This window comes from Dendrobates tinctorius, unplaced genomic scaffold, assembly GCF_039654945.1.
Source record: "Dendrobates tinctorius isolate UK_male_01 unplaced genomic scaffold, ASM3965494v1 ptg000083l, whole genome shotgun sequence".
In the NCBI taxonomy this organism is placed as follows: domain Eukaryota; kingdom Metazoa; phylum Chordata; class Amphibia; order Anura; family Dendrobatidae; genus Dendrobates; species Dendrobates tinctorius.
In genome coordinates this window covers 2,829,040-2,849,758 of record NW_027361751.1, presented here as the reverse complement: position 1 = coordinate 2,849,758, position 20,719 = coordinate 2,829,040, and the positions used below count along the sequence as shown (strand labels likewise).

Sequence of the window (20,719 nt, the reverse complement as noted above, 5' to 3'; positions counted from 1 at the left end):
GCCATGGCCACCCACTCGGTCGAGCAGGTGGACGCAGCAGCCGAACAGTGTAAGGGCAGCTTTCAATTGACAGCCACTCAGCCACAGCAGCGATCGACCACGGCTGAGCGGCTGTCAATTGACAAGTGTGAAGGTACTGTAAGGGAAAATACCAGGCCATGACAGCGGGAGGTAAGCTAGCCATACCAATTAAATTTAAATTAAAAGGAAAAGCATGCAAGGACACCCCAGCAATGAAAACGGCCGGGACTGGGATCGGCCATGCTCAGGAATGCCCCCAGCGATGTTGTATCCCACTGTCACATGCAGCAATTGCCGCTGTCACAGCGGGGTATTGCTGAAACGTCATGGATCGAATGCTCGTTGTTCAGTGTGATGGGGACCTTAGTAATGATAGCAACCATTTAATTGCAGCTTTACCCCTGAAAAATAAAAAATGGACAAAAGCGCATATCGCGTTTTCATGGAAACATTTTTTTGGACATTCTTGTGGTGCGAATCATCTTAGGTTAGTAAAAGCCAGAGCGACTGGCATAGTACAGCCCCTCACAAGCCACTTTGGCATGGTGTGGCCCCTCAACAGCCACTATGATGTCAGGGCCTTTTAGGAGCCAATCTGGCATGCGAGGCCTCTCAGGGGCCACTTTAGTATGTCAAGCCCAAGGCCAACTTTGTAGTGTGGGCCCCCTCAGGAGCCAGTCTGGTTCCCAGGGCCCCTCAGAAACCACTTTGGTGCCAATGAACCTCAGGAGCAAGTCTGGCATGCAGAGCCCTGCCCACATCGATGTGCAGGGCCCCTTGTTAGCCATTTTGGCATGCAGGAATCCTTGGTAGCCACTTTGGCGCACACAGCCCCTCCGTAGCCACTTTGGCCACTTGGTAGCCACTTTGGCACATCAATAGCCACTCTGGCACATTCGGCACCTTGGTAGCCACTTTGGCCAGCCACTTGGAAGCCACTTTGGCACTTCGGTAGCCACTTTGGCACACTCGGCGCCTCGGTAGCCACTTTGTGCACTTGGTAGCCACTTCGGCCACTTGGTAGCCAATTTGGCACCTCGGTAGCCACTTTGGCCACTTGGTAGCCACTTTAGCCATGTTGACATATGCTGCCACTTTGGCGCACTGGGCTTCTAATGCCACTTTGGCGTCCAACTGCAGTGATGGCTAACCTTGGCACTCCAGCTGTTGGAGAATTACAACTCCCAGCATGCCTCAACTGCTGCAGGTTGCAAGGGTATGCTGGGAGTTGTAAAACAACAGCTGGAGTGCCAAGGTTAGCCATCACTGGGTGGGACTTTTCAGAAGCCATTGGCGCGCTGCGCCTTTAAGACCTTGAATCAGCGATCTGTCAGCTTCTAGCTGCCGCATTAATTGCAGAAAACGCGGAAAAGAAGTAGAATAATAATAATAAAATATAAGAAATTGGATTACAATATGTTGCTTGAACGTAGAGGTTCAAGCACCATAATAAAGAAAAGGGTTTAAATTCTAAGTGAAATAAACCAGTAGTGCGTTTTACATTGTGCTACAGTTAGTTTGATCATATAAAAGTCTGCACAAATCCAGACATGCTAAATTCTCCAATATAGAAAGTATAGAGCAGAAATGTGCGCTGTACTTAATAATCTCTTTTCAGAATACATTGCTCCGCAGCTTCTGTCCGTACACAGGGTGCGATCTGGGCTGCTCATATTTGGAGACCCTGCATCCTGCAGTCACCAATGACCCTCTATCCAGTCAGGGGAGCCAGGTCTGTAGAAGCATATTGCTTCCTATATCGCTGGCTCCATTACTGGGTCCAGGAGCTTGGAAGACAAGAGGAATGCCTGCTTGTACATACACATGAGCAGCTGGCAGCGTGGACACCTGCCGGTCTATGACGCTATTTAGTATTAGAATCGACAATGCAAATTCCGAGTACACCCCTGCTCTATACTCACGCTATAGAATAAATGGAGGCACACATACACAATGTTTTTTTTTTGTGGAGACCTGACGTCGATAGTTACAAAGCAGCTCAATGTAATATTATTAAGACACTCTGGGAGGTCCACATTACAGGTCACAAGTTACAAAGACAGCGACTTTCATGAGACCTGACCATGTGAATTCTCTGTATGTGTCCATTTTACCAAGATTAGAACTACATTGTATCTCACACTCTCATTAACAAGATGCAAGAAGTTGTGTAGCACATTATCTCAAGGTTGGAAATATCAGCTGGAAAGAAACTCGTGAAGGGATATCCTACCGGTCTTATAACGCAAGCGGATGATTGGCCCAACAACAAGTGCGGGTCGACAATATCGAAGTCAATCGTTACTTGAAAGCCAGGGTGACACGACAGTCGATGCCCTCATCTGAGAGCATGGGGTTGATTATGCTAATGACATTCAGAGTGTCAGCACAGTGTGAGCCGATTGTCTTAGAGGAGAGAATCAGAGGACACCACGAGGAGCAGATGGAGATAGCACTTGTCCGATTTATACACTTGTTTGACCCTGACCTAACAATCATTTTCCATGTTCCAATGATCACGATGGTTTCCCTGCACTTTCATTATGGTTTGCAGCAGATCACCTGTTTACTTCACTGGCGTTCTGACTACCCATAATTTTATGCCTGTATTGAAGATGGTGGCATGTATGGCACAGGACTAAGCCCAGTGATTGGTCAAACGGAATAAGCGCGAGACATCATCATAATTAGGACCAATGGGCAGCATTTGAGCAGCGGGGGATTCGCCTAATAAGGATTGCTTAGTCCTTTACTTTTTTTTTGCAAATTTTGTAAACTCACATGCAACCCCTTTAATATTGTGTGTGTCTTTCTTTTGTGGCGGCCTGGACTACCAAGCAGCTTTTCGGGCATATTTTGGCAACAACTTTATTTTTCTTTCAATGGCCAGACTTCCTAATTTCCTTCAGCAGAAAATATAGTGAGATGCCAGCGGCAGAGATCCAGGTGATTTGGCTACTGGGATTTTTCCAGACTTATTTCAATACACTCTGCCTTTAATGGAAAGGTCGTCCTCCAGTGATCACCAGCACAAAACTGTCAAACCAGTTAATAGATGTGTCACATACCTTGCACTCATACTGGCTGTCAAAACTAAGGCGCACCTTGGCTTTCTCTATGATTAGGACACAGGAGGGTGGCTCTCCAAGAGAAAGAACAAGACATTAATTATCATGTGAACAGCACCGGGGAACTTGTACTTGTTATATAAGGACAGATTAAACCAAAAAGGAAAAAAAAAAAATGCTGAATGTCCCTACTGCTATTGCCACGGGGGTCCAGAGGACCTCTACTGCTATTGCCACGGGGGTCCAGAGGACCTCTACTGCTATTGCCATCGGGTGATAGAAGGAACTTACTTGTCACTGTGGGCTAGAGGGACACTACTGTTATTGCCATAGGGTGGTCCCGTGAAAAATGCCCGCTGCCATGAAAGCCCACACAGAAAATAAGTTTATTTAAAAATGATAAGGTTGTCTTCACACACTGGTACAGCCGAGGTCACACTGTACACAGTCTCCGAAGTGCTATAACATATTACAGGACGGGGACGATAACGTCATATTAATACAGACAGGATCACACTGTACACAGTCTCCGAAGTGCTATAACATATTACAGGACAGGGGGACGATAACGTCATATTAATACAGACAGGATCACACTGTACACAGGCTACGGAGTGACATAACATATTACAGGACAGGGGGACGATAACGTCATATTAATACAGACAGGATCACACTGTACACAGGCTACGGAGTGACATAACATGTCAAAGATCAACAGCTGGAGTGGGGGGGGTCACACTGCTGCCACCAACTGTCAAGGATACAGAGCCGGGAGGGTCCCACAGATCCACACACTGTTAACTTTTTGTCAGGGGAACGCAACTTTTCTGCCTCCAATTGTCAGGACAATTACAAAATGGCTGACAAGTGATGGACCAGGACACAGTTTCTTTCACTACTAGGCCAGTTCTAAGAGAACAGTGAACGAATGGTATATACACCTCCGATTCCAATGCATGGAATATATGTATAAACTCCGATACGGTCACTGCCAGCTAGACAATAACAAAAGAAACTACTTGCTGCCATCACCAATTGTTTATACTGGCCGATTGGACACCCATTACAGGTAGCGTGTGGCTTCCAGAACAGAGCTATTAAGTTTATTAATTTAATCCAGACAGATAGGCAATGCTTATAAAAAATAAACAGTAGAAGATGATACAAAATGGGAACAAAACAATATGATATATACAATTACATAAAATAAAAAAGGGATAACAAAAGAAACATACTAAGGCTAGTTTCACATTTGCGCTTTTGAGCGCAGCGACGGTCTGCACACGGCCGCCGCTAAGCCCCGCCCCCTGCCGTGCCTCCGCCGGTAGCTCCGCCTACCAGCGCATGACGCTGCATGCGTCCTGCGTCCCCTATCTTTAGCACTGGGGGCGCAGGCCGTGCGCAGTATGCGTTTGGCGGTGCATGCGTCCATTTCACGGTGCGCCGAGCGCAACCAAACTGCACGGCCTGCGCCCCCAGTGATAAAGAAAGGGGACGCAGGACGCCTGCAGCGTCATGCGCCGGTAGGCGGAGCTACCAGCAGAGGTGCAGCAGGGGGCGGGGCTTAGCGGCGGCCGTGTGCAGGCCGTCACTGCGCTCAAAAGCGCAAATGTGATACTAGCCTAACTCTGATGTCACGGATATGGCTCAAAGCTTAGTGGAGTGAGGCATTCCAATTGGAAAACTGGCAGAATGTACAGCAAAAAAGCCCAGTTTCTGATTTTTATTAGCTCCTTAGATATGCCCTCACACCTCCCCTTGAAGACCTCATGTGGGTTGGATTGTGGGATGCGCCGAGTATGTTAGAATTTTATGAGCTCCCCAAATATGACAGGTATAGCATCATCTATCAGGATGTTATTTAACTGGAGGGATTCTAGTGGCCCTACAGTGTTGTGACGTCACGTACATCCCTTCGCTATGATGCCAAAAATCTTTATCCCATAAATATAGGATACAATCCCCAATATTCCTATATGACCACAGGAGCCAGACTATCTAGGACACGTTTAGAAAAAATCCTTTCAACTTAGGATGTCTTTCCTGGAAACAAAGGAAACTTCTGTACTTCTCCACCTATGCATAAACACATGTCTTTTTGGCATCTGGACATCAGAAAACATCTTTCCTGTTTAACTACCTTGACAGAGTTAGGTCTCCTGGCTTCAAAACGAACTTGAATTGTAGTTCTTCCTATATTAATTTGTTTTCTTACTTCCTAGCTATATGTAATTCTCCCTCTTTCCAATGTGTTCATTTGTGAGTTGGGGGGGGGGGGGAACATGCCTCCTCCCTGGAGATGTCTTATGGACTTCAATCATTTTCTACGCCACAACATGCTACAGGACGGGGGAGGTGATAACGTTATAAATATTGTCCGTGTGGGCAACTTTGCTCTGGGAAATTTTCTTGTCACCCCATCAGGTGATAAAGGAACCCTAATGCTATTGCCACTATCAGGAACGGTGGTGGAGGACTTGTGAGGAAGAGATCTTGTTGCTAAAAGTGGGATATGCTTTGATCCTGTAGGAGAAAAGGTGGACTATATTGCTACTACTAAGGCTATGTGCACACGCTGCGGTTTTTGCTGCGGTTTTGGCCCTGCGGAACCGCAGCAGTTCCGCAGACATGGTACAGTACCATGTAACCCTATGGGTTTTCAAAACCGCAGTGCTCACGCTGCGTTTTTTTCCGCGCGGTTATGCTGTTTATAAACCACAGCATGTCAATTGTTTCTGCGGATTCTGCTGCGGTTTCACACCTTTAACATAGTAGAGGTGTGAAACTGCAGGGGCAAAGCCGCAGGCTAATCCACAGGAAAACCGCAGGTCACTTTACCTGCGGTTCCGCTGGGAAAAACTCGCAGGTGATTCCGCAGTGTGTGCACATAGCCTAAAGGTGTGCATTGTGGGGAACACACATCCTTGTTGCCCTGTTGGTGATACTCAAGAAGGGTCCACCCTTACATTTTATGCAAGGGTTGGTGTGGTGGTGCGGCAAAGTGTATATATAACAACTGAACATCAAGTTGTGTGCGCGTAGTCTTGCAAAGTGTGTCATTGCTGGCTCCTAAAAAACTAGTAAGAGCTGTCCAGTCCTGACTTACATGGCCTAATAATTGCAGTTTTCATGCTAAAGCGTCATTTGTAAAGAGAGTTTAGATAGAAGAAGACAAATTGTCATTCTAAGAATAACACCCATACAAACTCGCAGTAAGAAGCCGGTCTAGGTGATTATACAACTCCATACCATGTACACACTGACACAAGTCTGGAGCCTTTGTGATCTGTTTAGGCTGGTTCTCATTCCAGCTAAACATAAATGTTACCAAAAGCCCGATTTCAGATAATCTGTTTCAAGATATTTTTTTTCTGTAGAACCACAGGGGGTAGCAGATCTGAAAAATAATTTATTTAGCAAGAATGTCTTTAAAGGCTTACATGCCATTTCTTTAGCAGAGACAGCTATAGTTTCGATGCAGCCCATCCACAGGTCGCAGGATAGTTTACAAGTCTAAAGGGGGTTTTACACACAGCGATATCGCTATAACGTCACCGATTTTGTGACGTTATAGCGATATCGCTATGTGTGATACTTACCTCCGACCGGCTCCCCCGCTGTCCATCGCTGATCGCGCGAGAATGTCCGGCTCCATTTCTCGTCGGGCGCTTCCTGCTGGCGCCGACGAGCGACGCGTGGAGGCGGGAGGACGTCAGGATCGCTGTGTGTGAAAGGGGAGTATCGTGCGCCGCATCGCTGCTGCATCGCTGTGAGATCTGCCTGCGTGACAGCTCACTAGCAATCAATTAGCGATGCACCAGCGATCCTGACCGGGTCGGATCGCTGGTGCATCGCTAAATGTAAAAGGGCCTTAACATGAATAAAGACAAATTACACACAACTGTATGCAGCAGTCCATTGTCTGTCTACAGACGCTAGTCTGAGGCTTGGAAATTATAAAAGGAAATTGCATACAATGTACCGTATTTCTCTAATATATGTGATAGACTCCAAGCACTCATTAGACAAGAATAGGCGGCCATCAGTCCAGATTGGCCCAGAAGGGGATATCCAGCTTCCAGGTCGAAGGGCAGAAGTCTTGAAATATAAGGAACAACACTGTAAATATTTAGTTTTTCAATCATCTTAATTGATTTGTCACTAAAAAAAAAAAGTTAAAAACTTATGAGATGCTTTTAATAGTACATCAGACAGTGACCATACAAAGATCTGACTAAAAGATCTAGAAACACTGAAGTTGAAAGCTTTGTTAAAAACAGAATTGGTGTAATTCTCCAAACTTGTGGCCACAACTGTAGTCTGAACTAATTTAATATCATTTATATTCCCTGGAAAACTACTTTTTGTATCAGAACATTCACACATCCGTGGTTCCCAAGACCCAAACTTGGAGGCCCATGAAGCAGTTAAGTTCGGGTGAGCCGGTTCATGAATCTCAGTCCGTACTTCAATCATAACAGAGCAAAATCCACTGATCCATATCCATAAAATAAAATACAAGGTCAATAGACCAATCTTCTGGACATAGCGTAACTACGGACACACCAATACAACATAAATCCTATAAACAACAGCGGAGAAAAAAGTCTGAACTATATAAAACACAATGATTTTATTAAATAATCTAGATAGTTACATGTAATATACAGACAAAAGACAATGCACTATACAAAGCTCATGTGTGATGGACACAGCAGCACAATTGTAGCAGTATAGATAATGATAGCCATACCCTATAAAGAGTTACCTACAACAATTAATCATAATGATCCAAAAAAGGTGCATAGTGCATATCAATAGTGGGCAACCCTAACTAAATCTCCAGGTGCAATAATAATATAGATATCAATGTATATTGTAGACGTATCATGAATAAATGGCCACTAGAGAAAGGACGCATATCTTACCCATGTGTATCTGCCAGTGAGCGTGTTCAAAAAGCAGCCCCGATGCGCGTTTCGTGTGGGCTTCCTCGGGGGTCTTCATGTGTATGGCTTATGACAGGTCACTGATCCCTCACTGATCTGGCCCTTAAGTTTACATAATGAATACTCTATATAGCTTGGAAAAAAATATCACCGGCAGTAGGCAGCATGATCGCATATAATCATTTTGGGTTTTTTTTACTTTATCCTTATCATAAAAAAAAAAAAAATCTGTTTGAAAATGGCGCCGGTGATCAGATAGCTGCTTCTGTGCAGGCGCCTTGTCTCCAGCGACAATGCTCCTTTCAGACTAGCCTTGTCACCCTTGATATTTTAGAAGAACTAGTGGCAAAAAAGTCGTATTCTCGCCATGATTTAGGGTGCCGGACCTCATGCCTCAAGTGCCGATAGGTTAGGTAACTTTATAAATAAACTTCAGACATTTTGGTTCAGAACGATACAACTGGCAAGTTGCATTACTGATCAGCATAACATTACAACCATGTGGCCAGCACAGTGGGAAGTTTGACAATCAAGTGTTCAATTGCAGCAACTCTGGGCAAGAGGAGATCAGCTACGGAGCACCATCTGCTCATCTTCCAGGTGCACGTGTTCTTCATCCAACACCTACAGCTTTTAATCCCGGCTGAGTCGGATAAGAACACACAGTAGTCCCTTCAGATGCCATTTTTACATTTTATGGAAGTAAAACTTCAGAAAGAAAGAATTCAAAAGACTTCAGATGGGTTAAATCTGGATTTCCCTATGGATTACTGTACATGTGCCCTATCCAGAGAAACAATGCTACATTCCTCTACTCCTTGTAAAACAATTGCTTTTGTTACAGCCAGGGGCTCTAAACGTAGAGGAGTATTTGATACATACATATCCTGTAACAGTATCCCACCAGTCAATGGCAGAAAGTCAATAAAAGCAGGGGGCTTTGCCAGGGTACATAGTCCAATCATGACATCAGACACAAGTAAGCACATAGTAACCTATTATATCACTCCACAATACAAAAGCATTGGCCATGTGCAAATCCATAAAACCTGGTAAACAGATAACAGACTCTTCAGATGAAGCCGACTATCCAACATTATGGTTGTGGAAAAGGTTAGGCTACTGAGCAGATTGGCTGTTTGGATTTTTTCAGGCTGAAAATCTTCTGTGCTGCAGTACAGATGAGATTTAACAAACGCAAATTCACATACCGCAAATGGAGGACCTTAGTCCGCAGAATCAGTAGAGAAATGTACACAGTTTGATGCATATTGTGCCTCTGTATGTAGTAACTATCGTTCGTGATGAGCAAATCTGCTCGGATAAGGTGTTAGGTCATATCTTATTAGAGAAAACAAGCCAATTTCTCTTCTTGTACTGACAAATCAAAGGTAAAGTTTGTTGTCAGTGAATACAGATTTTCAGCTCGCTGGGGCATGAGGTGACAGCTGCTGCTCTTAAAAGTCTATGGAGAGGAGGCAGACATAGATATTCTTCTCCAAGTTCACATAAAATAACAGCATCACTTTAAAGGGGTTGTTCACTACTCGGACAACCCCTCGAATCCCTAATGTTTACACACAGTAAATAACAGCTATGCTCTCCTGGGCCCCGGCTCACCCATTACAGCCCTAACCACTGAACCACCGTGATGCCATTCAGGCATTGCAAAATTATGAACTTTTGTGATATACTTGGTTATGGTATAGTTGCTTTCAGCTGCTGCTTGGCAAGATTTGTACAGTATATTCCGGTAAAGAGAATGGGATTTTTGTTGAACAGCGGATGAAAGATGCTTCTAAATGAGCATGAATGGCAGGCACAGTACTGCATAAGGAATGTGCCTCTGACTGTAGAGCCCCTAAGACTAAAGCTAATAAAATACGGTCAGTGCCCAATTCACCCCCCTCACACCACTCCCCTCGGTGATGTACTAATTGGGATACCCTGCTGTCCACACCTTACAGGGGTTAAATCCAGGTACCCAGGTCAGAACTTCCTTTTCCCTCCGGCGGGTCACTTGGAAGCTTTTGTCCCACATTCATTCCCTCCCTTACATATTTCGATGGGGTGTAAATGGCCATACTAACTGCAACAGAGATATGTATATATGTGTATTGTGTTATAAAAAAAAAAATAATGATAAAAAAAAAAAAAAATTATGTATATATAGCTAATCTTTGTCAACGATAATAAGTCACAGTGGAAGAAGTAGAGGAGGGCAAAGGTTCGTAACCACTCGTTGGCCAAATCGCTTGTCGATCGCAGACAGGATCTCAGCCATGAGCCGCCCGTTACGAAATGTATTTGCCCTTCTCTGCTTAGGTCATTAATAAACTGTGACCGACCTGTTCAACCCATCTCGGTCTGGCTGTGTATTCTTTACGGGATTGGTAGGAAGGGGGGTTGAAGGCACTGCTTAGGACACACAGGTCTCCACAGTCTTGGAAAAGTGAACCAGCCCTGCAGGATAGGGTTTGGGAAACACGAAAGAAAAATAAGGTAACAAAGTATATTACAAAAATTAAAAACTTTTCAGCGACTGGAATATGATTTCCATATATAAAAATGCCTGCCGCCATCACAGTTTTCTACATGTCACTATTGACAGCAGCATCTTCTGTGTTAAAAGACCAGGATCTGAGTTATTCCGACTGTTACAGCAGGATGCCGGCTGCTGATAGTGAGAACACAGGTCCGGTGCTAACACCGTTATCAAGAGTCAAGATGTGAAATTCATAAACAACCCATTAACCATGATATCAGGGGTAGAGAAGGAGGTAATGAAATCTTTAAAAATCAAGAAGTATCAGGTTAAAAATGTAAACAGTACTCTACTTTATTAGCTGATGGGAGGGAGTGCCGGGTGTCGGACACGACCGATCAGACATTCATGACCTATCCTAAGGTTAGGTCATCAATGGTACCGTATGAGACAACCTCAAGCCTTCTCCATTTTTTCTAGTCATCATATCCCCTGATGAACCCCCGTTATACCCATGGGGGGGAAACGATTCGGGTATTTATTTGGGATGTCGCTACTTTCGGACAGAGACTGATCAGGGCTTCAGTATGGTTGGGGACTTCCGCAATTGAACTGATACGTCACAGCGCAGATAAGTACATAGATACTGTACAATTTTTCAGATGAGCACACGGCTATTGTACTATTTGTTTCATTCTTACATCGTGTACATAACACAATTGTGTGCAGTCCTATTATGGATGAGGTTTGACTAAGGAGTTGATATTTTTGCGGATTTCTGTCCTTTTGTTTGATTTTATCAGGACAATAAGACAAGCATATGAATTTTGCATCTTATTTACTCACATCTCTATATAGATTTATTTATACATTTTGGCCTATTTAGGCTGATGTGTTTGAAAGGGATATTTCATGATACTGTTTATATATTTACATATTGTAAGTGGCTATAAATTGTCTATTGATATAGCCTTTAATATCAAGAATAGATAAATATCCCTTTTTTCAGTTTTTTCATTTTTTTTATTTTTTATTTGATTTTGTTGTTGTTTATTCACACGGGTAATGGGGTGTATTTTTGTTAATGTAGGTATTTCTAGGGATATCAGGGTGAGCCGCCGAGGAGCAGGGGCGCCTACTGCAGAAACTTAGGGTGCCAACCTCCACTGTCAGGCAGGAGTCAGCATAGCGGACCTGCAGGGCATATTAGGACATATTTTGTGATATTCATTTCTTACGGATACCTTCTTTCCCTGATTTAAATTTATTTTTGTCTTCTCTACAAATTTTGAACTATTTTTTAGACTTTTCATTAAAAGTTATATTTTAGGGATCCTTGATTTGTGGTTTTGTTGACAACCTCGAAGTCTTCAGATTGCAACCTGGAAAGCACAAGGATAAACTGGCGCACCCCACACAGTAGTTGTAGGAGGCTGTAAGGATCCATCAGTGACAGGATGCTGAGTGTGATGTGCTGGTTAATATAACGCCTCTCTAAGGGTATGTGCAGACGATCAGTAATCGCTGCAGGTTGGACGCTGCGTACTTGTGCAGTGTCCAACCCGCAGCATCCAGATGTTCCAACATAGTGGATGGGATTTAAAGAAATCCCATGTCCACTATGAGTCCACAGACGCCTGCGGAGACAGACATGCAGCATGTCCATTTCTCTTGCAGAGACACAAGCCTCCGCAAGAGAAATTTCACTCATACAATGTACTGGACACGGTGAATCCGCACAGTTCAGTGAACACATGCGGGTTCACCTGCGTTCAATACACGGATGCACTCTAGACGCAGCGAACATGCGCTGCGCCCAAAGTGCAGCCACTTCCGGATCGTCTGCACATACCTCTGACTCACATACATGTTTCAGCTGTTTTTCATGGATATACACATACCCATAATTGTCTATAGGGCTGTTCACATGTTGGGTGAGTCTTTTAGCGGACTAAGTAGTACTTAGACCAAAATCGCCCACCTCACTGATGAAACAATAATGGTAAGTACTGACCATACACTGATGAAAATCTGATAAAAAAAAAAAAAAACGATGAACAACAATCCAAGTTTTTAGGCATGAGAAAAACCCTGAAAGTCTGAATGAGGCCTATGGCTGCTTTCACATTGTATTTTGGCACCCATTCAATGGCCCCGTCGGGGCTTATGTCCAAATTACCCCGCAAAACGGGATGCGGACAGATGTGCCAAAAGGGCCATAGGCTACAATGGTGACAGCAAAACAAACATGCACTCTGATGTGCATCATTTTCAGGGGCGTAAGCCTCCAGTAGACGTATATGCCCGAAAATTATGCAAGAGCGCATACGACCGAATTCAGTATTGCGGATCGTTCGGTCGTAAGGCCCAACGAGGCCAATGAATGGGTGCCAAAACGCAAGGTGAAATCACCCTAAGGGTGAGTCCACATGTGACAGAATATTCACCTAATCAGTTATCGTTATAAAATCATCGGGATTCTTTAGCAAAATCAGTATGTAACCTTCTGCTGCAGATTGTAGAGCGCTCAGTTTTGCCTGGCTGGTTATCAAAAATACAGGGGAACCCCATGTAATTTTTTTTCTCTAATACTCCCATCAGCGGCCCCCCGCTATCACTGTTATCAGTTGAATACAACGCTCGACATTCTCCCCTGCTAGCACTGATCGCCTGCAGAGCAGTGGAGAATGATGAGAGTGGTCTTCAGCACCTGACGCTAACAGTACTGCTGACTCCCAGACGCCGGTATGTCACACTGATGTGACACAGATGTCATCTGTGTGTCATCCATATGCTGGATGTTTTGCAGCCCATGCTGCTGTTAAAAAAAAACAAAAAACAGATATATCAGTGTATTTCATGGACGGATACACGGTCCGTCGAAACACACTGCCATGTGCACAGTCCCATTCACTTGAATGGGTCTACGTGTGTAAGTGTCTCTGGTACATTTGAAAACTACTACCACACGTACCGGAGGCACGACGTCTAAAAGAGGCCTAAGAATGTTTTCACAAGTCAATTAGTGCACAAAAAAAAAAAAAAAAAAAAAACCAAGTCTGTTTAGGTCGAATACCAAATCAAACGCATGCATTTCAATTAATGGATATGAAATGGGCATGGATTTTTTTGCTCTACATAAAGTGGAATCCCCAAAGTCCAAAAAGCACATTTTCAGCTCATCTCCTTTGGATCCGTTACATGGAGGTACCTCTATCAGAACTGAACCAATTGTAGAGCACTTTCTTGTCAATGAATATTTTAATATAAACAAATCTGTGGCAATGATTAAACCAAACTGGTATCCACATAAAAAAAACACTTATTAAGAGCTGGGGACATCTAGGGCTGTGGAGTCGGTAAGCCAAACCTCTGACTCTTCAATTTCCCTGACATCCCCGAAATCCGGTAGACAATACATCCAGAGACGAGCTCTGTCCTGATCACCAAATGAATATAAAGAAACTGCAAAAACGGCTTCATAGCCAATGTCTTGCACAAAGCCGTGATCATCCATGAAAGGGAAGCTTTATGATGAAACATTATAATCACCAGTGGCAAAGCTAACATGTGGATAACCCATTAGTACAGCGTTCTTGCGTATCCACTGCCTGCCATGCCTTGTGCTGCGGCTTGTCTTGTGACAGCCATGTCTGATCCCCCAGGACAAGCATTCAGTGTCTACAAACCCATCATCATTTAGTGCCTACTAGCAGGAGTAATCCGCCTTCACTGACAGTATAATGTACAGACAAATGTCTGCACCAGAGGACAGAGGAGCCGGTGTGACTGATGACCCGCAGCACTGTAGTATCCACAGCTGTTTGTACGTCACATTTATTTTCTCAAGACACAAATTCATGGAAAAAGTGATAGAAGACAAATTTGGAAAAAGACAGAACAAGATTCAACTGAGGGTGAGGCGGCATGTCTAGTGGCATCTAACGGAGCAGAGGGGTCATCCAGCGCCTCGCACTTGTACGTCGGAGGCGAGAGCCATCTGCCAACACATTCCAACTGTTCGGCGATTGCCCCACCAGTAGCATCTTCCACCTCCAATGCAGAAACCGAAGCATTGAATGACCCCAAGAAGTCCTTTTGGCTCGATCTGGCGCATGGGGTATAGTGAGGCGTCTATGCCACGTGCCGGATCGGGTGGCACGGGGGGGGGGGGGGGGGTTGATGCTGTACAATCACTTTCTATATAAATAATTGTTTAGGAAGGTCACCTGCAAATCATAGACGGACTTGGCAAAACGGGTGCGGATGTTCACAACAAACTACAGAGCACATTAATGAGTTATATACTCCCCCTTTCTCTTGCAATAGCTGCTGAATATTGAACAGCGTCACCCCTAAAATGCAAGTTTCAATAAACTACAGGCTACGCGCTCTTTATAAATATTTAAAGAGAACCTGCCATTAGGATTTTATACCAAAACTGATGGCATGTATATAAAGGCACTTTAATGATGAGTGAACTGTTACCTTGCTTGTAGAAGTCTGTTTTGCTGTTGTAGAGAAATCCATAGATGAAGTTGCATGCTGATGAGTCACAAGTGCAGTGGGCGGGCTCTGCACTTACGGCAGAGGGGCCGGAGAGCTGTAAGTGCATAGCCCGCCCACTGCACTTGTGACTCATCAGCATGCAACTTCATCTATGGATTTCTCTACAACAGCAAAACAGACTTCTACAAGCAAGGTAACAATTTACTGAGCACTAAAGTGCCTTTATATATCGTACATGCCATCAGTTTTGGTATAAAATCCTAAATGACAAATTCCCTTTAAGTAGTTTTTTTTGCATATTGTTGGGTGACAGATTTCCTTTAACAGATATGAAAATGACTTTGGTAGAGACCCCGCACTTTACTTCTCAACGAAACCAAAGACTTGTCATAGGCTACTTACCGTTCATATCCTAATAGCCCATCCTTCTTAGCACTGCAGCCTTGCAGCGCTGGGGTCCTGGGTTCAAATGCCACCAAGGACAACATCTGCAAGGAGTTTGTATGTTCTCCCCATGCTTGCGTGGGTTTCCTCCCACATTCCAAAGACATACTGATAGGGAATTTAGATTGTGAGCCCCATTGGGGACAGTGATGATAATGTGTGCAAACTGTAAAGCGCTGCGGAATATGTTAGCACTATATTAAAATAAAGATTATATATATCCTCATTACTTCCACATAAAGCCAAGATGCGAACATTCTCCATAGGCCCTAAGCTTAGCAGCACCCAGACTTTATTTTTATTGATTTTACTCACTTATATAGCGCTATCATATTCCGCAGTCACTGCGCAGCAGCAGAGACTCGCCGGCGCATGCGTAGAAGATCAACCCATGCTCATGACGCTGACAGGTTACAGCAGCTACTACAGCCGGGAGCTTACACAACATTACTGTATGTACCGTGATGGTGGCAGGCCACGCACATGACACTGACAGGTTACAGCAGCCACTACAGCCGGGAGCTTACACAACATTACTGTATGTACCGTGATGGTGGCAGTCCACGCACATGACACTGACAGGTTACAGCAGCCACTACAGCCGGGAGCTTACACAACATTATTGTATGTACTGGATGGTGGCAGTCCACGCACATGACACTGACAGGTTACAGCAGCCACTACAGCCGGGAGCTTACACAACATTACTGTATGTACCGTAATGGTGGCAGTCCACGCACATGACACTGACAGGTTACAGCAGCCACTACAGCCAGGAGCTTACACAACATCATTGTATGTACCGTAACGGTGGCAGTCCACGCACATGACACTGACAGGTTAGTAATGATGATATAGTATAACTTTCTGCAGCCTGGCAGCTCTCATTTAACTTTTGCGTACATTGCCCACAACTTTATAATCTCACATTGTTCCTACTGATTGGGCCACGGGAACACTGCGCAGCAGCAGAGACTCGCCGGCGCATGTGTAGAAGATCAACCCATGCTCATGACGCTGACAGGTTACAGCAGCTACTACAGCCGGGAGCTTACACAACATTACTGTATGTACCGTGATGGTGGCAGGCCACGCACATGACACTGACAGGTTACAGCAGCCACTACAGCCGGGAGCTTACACAACATTATTGTATGTACTGGATGGTGGCAGTCCACGCACATGACACTGACAGGTTAGTAATGATGATATAGTATAACTTTCTGCAGCCTGGCAGCTCTCATTTAACTTTTGCGTACATTGCCCACAACTTTATAATCTCACATTGTTCCTACTGATTGGGCCACGGGAACAGATGAAAACCTCAAGTCACTCTGCAAAATGTCAGCCTTATGTCACACAGCACAAACGTAGCACAACAAATACTACAACTTTAGGATACCTGCACACAGGAAGGATTTCCCTTCAAAACTGAGATGGACCCACGGCACAATCTGCAAGCCTTGCATTGGGATTTTGCGGTGGATTTACCATAGATTAAAGCCAATGTGCTGCAATGAGTGAAACTCACAATGACACGCAGAGCGAGGATGAGATGTAACGGGCACATGTAGGAACATTTTTGTGTGCTATTTAAACAGGACCTGTCACCGGGTAAAACAGGCTCATTTGTTGCTCCCATTTTATTCCCGAGTAATCCAGCGTAAGGTTTGGGGTTTTTTTAAATCCTCCACGCGGCATTTTTATTTTGTGCCAATTTTCATGGTATTTACCAAGGAATCCACAACTCTGAAACCTTAAGGAGGATACATGAGCCAAACAGGTGCCTGTACACAACACTATACTGTGCCATAAGGAAACAGGACACAGTGCAGACACACAGCATAAATTGTCGCACACGCACAGTACACACTGTCGCACACGCACAGTACACACTGTCGCACACGCACAGTACACACAGTCACACAGTACACACACACAGTCCACACTGTCACACAGTACACACACACACAATACACAGTACACACACACACACACACAACACTGTCACACAGTACACACACACACACAATACACAGTACACACAGTACACACACACACAATACACACACACACAATACACAGTCCACACTGTCACACAGTCCACACTGTCACACAGTACACACTGTCACACAGTCCACACTGTCACACAGTCCACACTGTCACACAGTCCACACTGTCACACAGTCCACACACACAGTCCACACTGTCACACAGCCTTGCATTGGGATTTTGCGGTGGATTTACCATAGATTAAAGCCAATGTGCTGCAATGAGTGAAACTCACAATGACCACAATGACACGCAGAGCGAGGATGAGATGTAACGGGCACATGTAGGAACATTTTTTTGTGCAATTTAAACAGGACCTGTCACCGGGTAAAACAGGCTCATTTGTTGCTCCCATTTTATTCCCGAGTAATCCAGCGTAAGGTTTGGGGTTTTTTTAAATCCTCCACGTGGCATTTTTATTTTGTGCCAATTTTCATGGTATTTACCAAGGAATCCACAACTCTGAAACCTTAAGGAGGATACATGAGCCAAACAGGTGCCTGTACACAACACTATACTGTGCCATAAGGAAACAGGACACAGTGCAGACACACAGCATAAATTGTCGCACACGCACAGTACACACTGTCGCACACGCACAGTACACACTGTCGCACACGCACAGTACACACAGTCACACAGTACACACACACACACAATACACAGTACACACACACACACACAATACACACACACACAACACTGTCACACAGTACACACACACACACAATACACAGTCCACACTGTCACACAGTCCACACTGTCACACAGTCCACACTGTCACACAGTCCACACTGTCACACAGTCCACACTGTCACACAGTCACACAGCCTTGCATTGGGATTTTGCGGTGGATTTACCATAGATTAAAGCCAATGTGCTGCAATGAGTGAAACTCACAATGACCACAATGACACGCAGAGCGAGGATGAGATGTAACGGGCACATGTAGGAACATTTTTTTGTGCTATTTAAACAGGACCTGTCACCGGGTAAAACAGGCTCATTTGTTGCTCCCATTTTATTCCCGAGTAATCCAGCGTAAGGTTTGGGGTTTTTTTAAATCCTCCACGCGGCATTTTTATTTTGTGCCAATTTTCATGGTATTTACCAAGGAATCCACAACTCTGAAACCTTAAGGAGGATACATGAGCCAAACAGGTGCCTGTACACAACACTATACTGTGCCATAAGGAAACAGGACACAGTGCAGACACACAGCATAAATTGTCGCACACGCACAGTACACACTGTCGCACACGCACAGTACACACTGTCGCACACGCACAGTACACACAGTCACACAGTACACACACACAGTCCACACTGTCACACAGTACACACACACACAATACACAGTACACACACACACACACACAACACTGTCACACAGTACACACACACACACAATACACAGTACACACAGTACACACACACACAATACACACACACACAATACACAGTCCACACTGTCACACAGTCCACACTGTCACACAGTACACACTGTCACACAGTCCACACTGTCACACAGTCCACACTGTCACACAGTCCACACTGTCACACAGTCCACACACACAGTCCACACTGTCACACAGCCTTGCATTGGGATTTTGCGGTGGATTTACCATAGATTAAAGCCAATGTGCTGCAATGAGTGAAACTCACAATGACCACAATGACACGCAGAGCGAGGATGAGATGTAACGGGCACATGTAGGAACATTTTTTTGTGCTATTTAAACAGGACCTGTCACCGGGTAAAACAGGCTCATTTGTTGCTCCCATTTTATTCCCGAGTAATCCAGCGTAAGGTTTGGGGTTTTTTTAAATCCTCCACGCGGCATTTTTATTTTGTGCCAATTTTCATGGTATTTACCAAGGAATCCACAACTCTGAAACCTTAAGGAGGATACATGAGCCAAACAGGTGCCTGTACACAACACTATACTGTGCCATAAGGAAACAGGACACAGTGCAGACACACAGCATAAATTGTCGCACACGCACAGTACACACTGTCGCACACGCACAGTACACACTGTCGCACACGCACAGTACACACAGTCACACAGTACACACACACAGTCCACACTGTCACACAGTACACACACACACAATACACAGTACACACACACACACACACACACACAACACTGTCACACAGTACACACACACACAATACACAGTACACACACAATACACACACACACAATACACAGTACACACTGTCACACAGTACACACTGTCACACAGTACACACTGTCACACAGTACACACTGTCACACAGTACACACTGTCACACAGTACACACTGTCACACAGTACACACACACAGTCCACACTGTCACACAGTACACAATACACAGTCCACACACACAGTCCACACTGTGACACACACTGTCAGGCACATGACGCCCATGTACTAATAATCCCCCTGTAGGTGTCAGTCACCCATAGTAAGGGCAGTGTGCCGCCGTCTCCTGTCACACTCGTCTCCGGAGGTACAAGCAGTGGTGCCTGCAGGGAAGGGAGGACAGGAGGCCGGATACCGGGCAGGAAGCGAGCAGAAATCACAGCTTACCCAGAAATTATCCAGGAAATACGCCATGACCATCTTGCTAATGGATAAAGGGGGTCGCCGCTCCGGTGAATTGTCTCCAATGCGGCCGCACTCCGCCGGTTCCCCGGCCCGATGTAGCACTGTCTTTCCTCCGCTCTCCTCCAACCTACGGAACCAGACGGGATCCCACAGCCGCCTCCTCCCCCGCCTCCTGCTGCTGGAGCTTGGAGCGCGCATGCGTAGCCGGCAGAGGGTGGGAATCGTAGTATTGCGCCAGCTAGCGGCCATGTCGTGAAAGAACGCTGACTTGCCAACATCTTTTTTTCTTCAATAAACTTTATTGAGAACGGGAACAATAGGCTCACAGCCAGTGCCACACACACAAGCCAGGTGTCCTGAGGAGGAAGAGCGCACTTGGGATTTCGGTGGACGTTCCTGTCCGCCAGGCCCGGAGCCCTCTCCGGCAGTACTGCCTTCCCCTCAGCATCAGCAGTTCTGGGTTATTGTCACATGTATTTTCTCATTTTTCCATGTCGTCTCCGTGCAGTACAGGTGACACAGTCTCGTAATTCCGCAGGATGGGGCCATTATGGCGAGATCAGATCGACAATGTTATTATGTTTTGCTAC

General features: G+C 45.0%; 1 protein-coding gene across 4 annotated transcripts in view; it reads right to left on the bottom strand.

Moving 5' to 3' along the window:
• The window catches only part of FCHO2 (FCH and mu domain containing endocytic adaptor 2), a 240,992-nt gene extending 220,584 nt beyond the window's left edge, over nucleotides 1-20,408 (bottom strand). For all 4 annotated transcript variants that reach the window (XM_073584057.1, XM_073584058.1, XM_073584056.1 and 1 more), the window contains exon 1: nucleotides 20,112-20,408. In XM_073584057.1, coding sequence (XP_073440158.1) covers nucleotides 20,112-20,378 — 267 coding nt within the window. In that variant the 5' untranslated portion in view covers nucleotides 20,379-20,408. The remainder of the gene's footprint in view (nucleotides 1-20,111) is intronic.
• Between the last annotated feature and the right edge of the window lie 311 nt (nucleotides 20,409-20,719).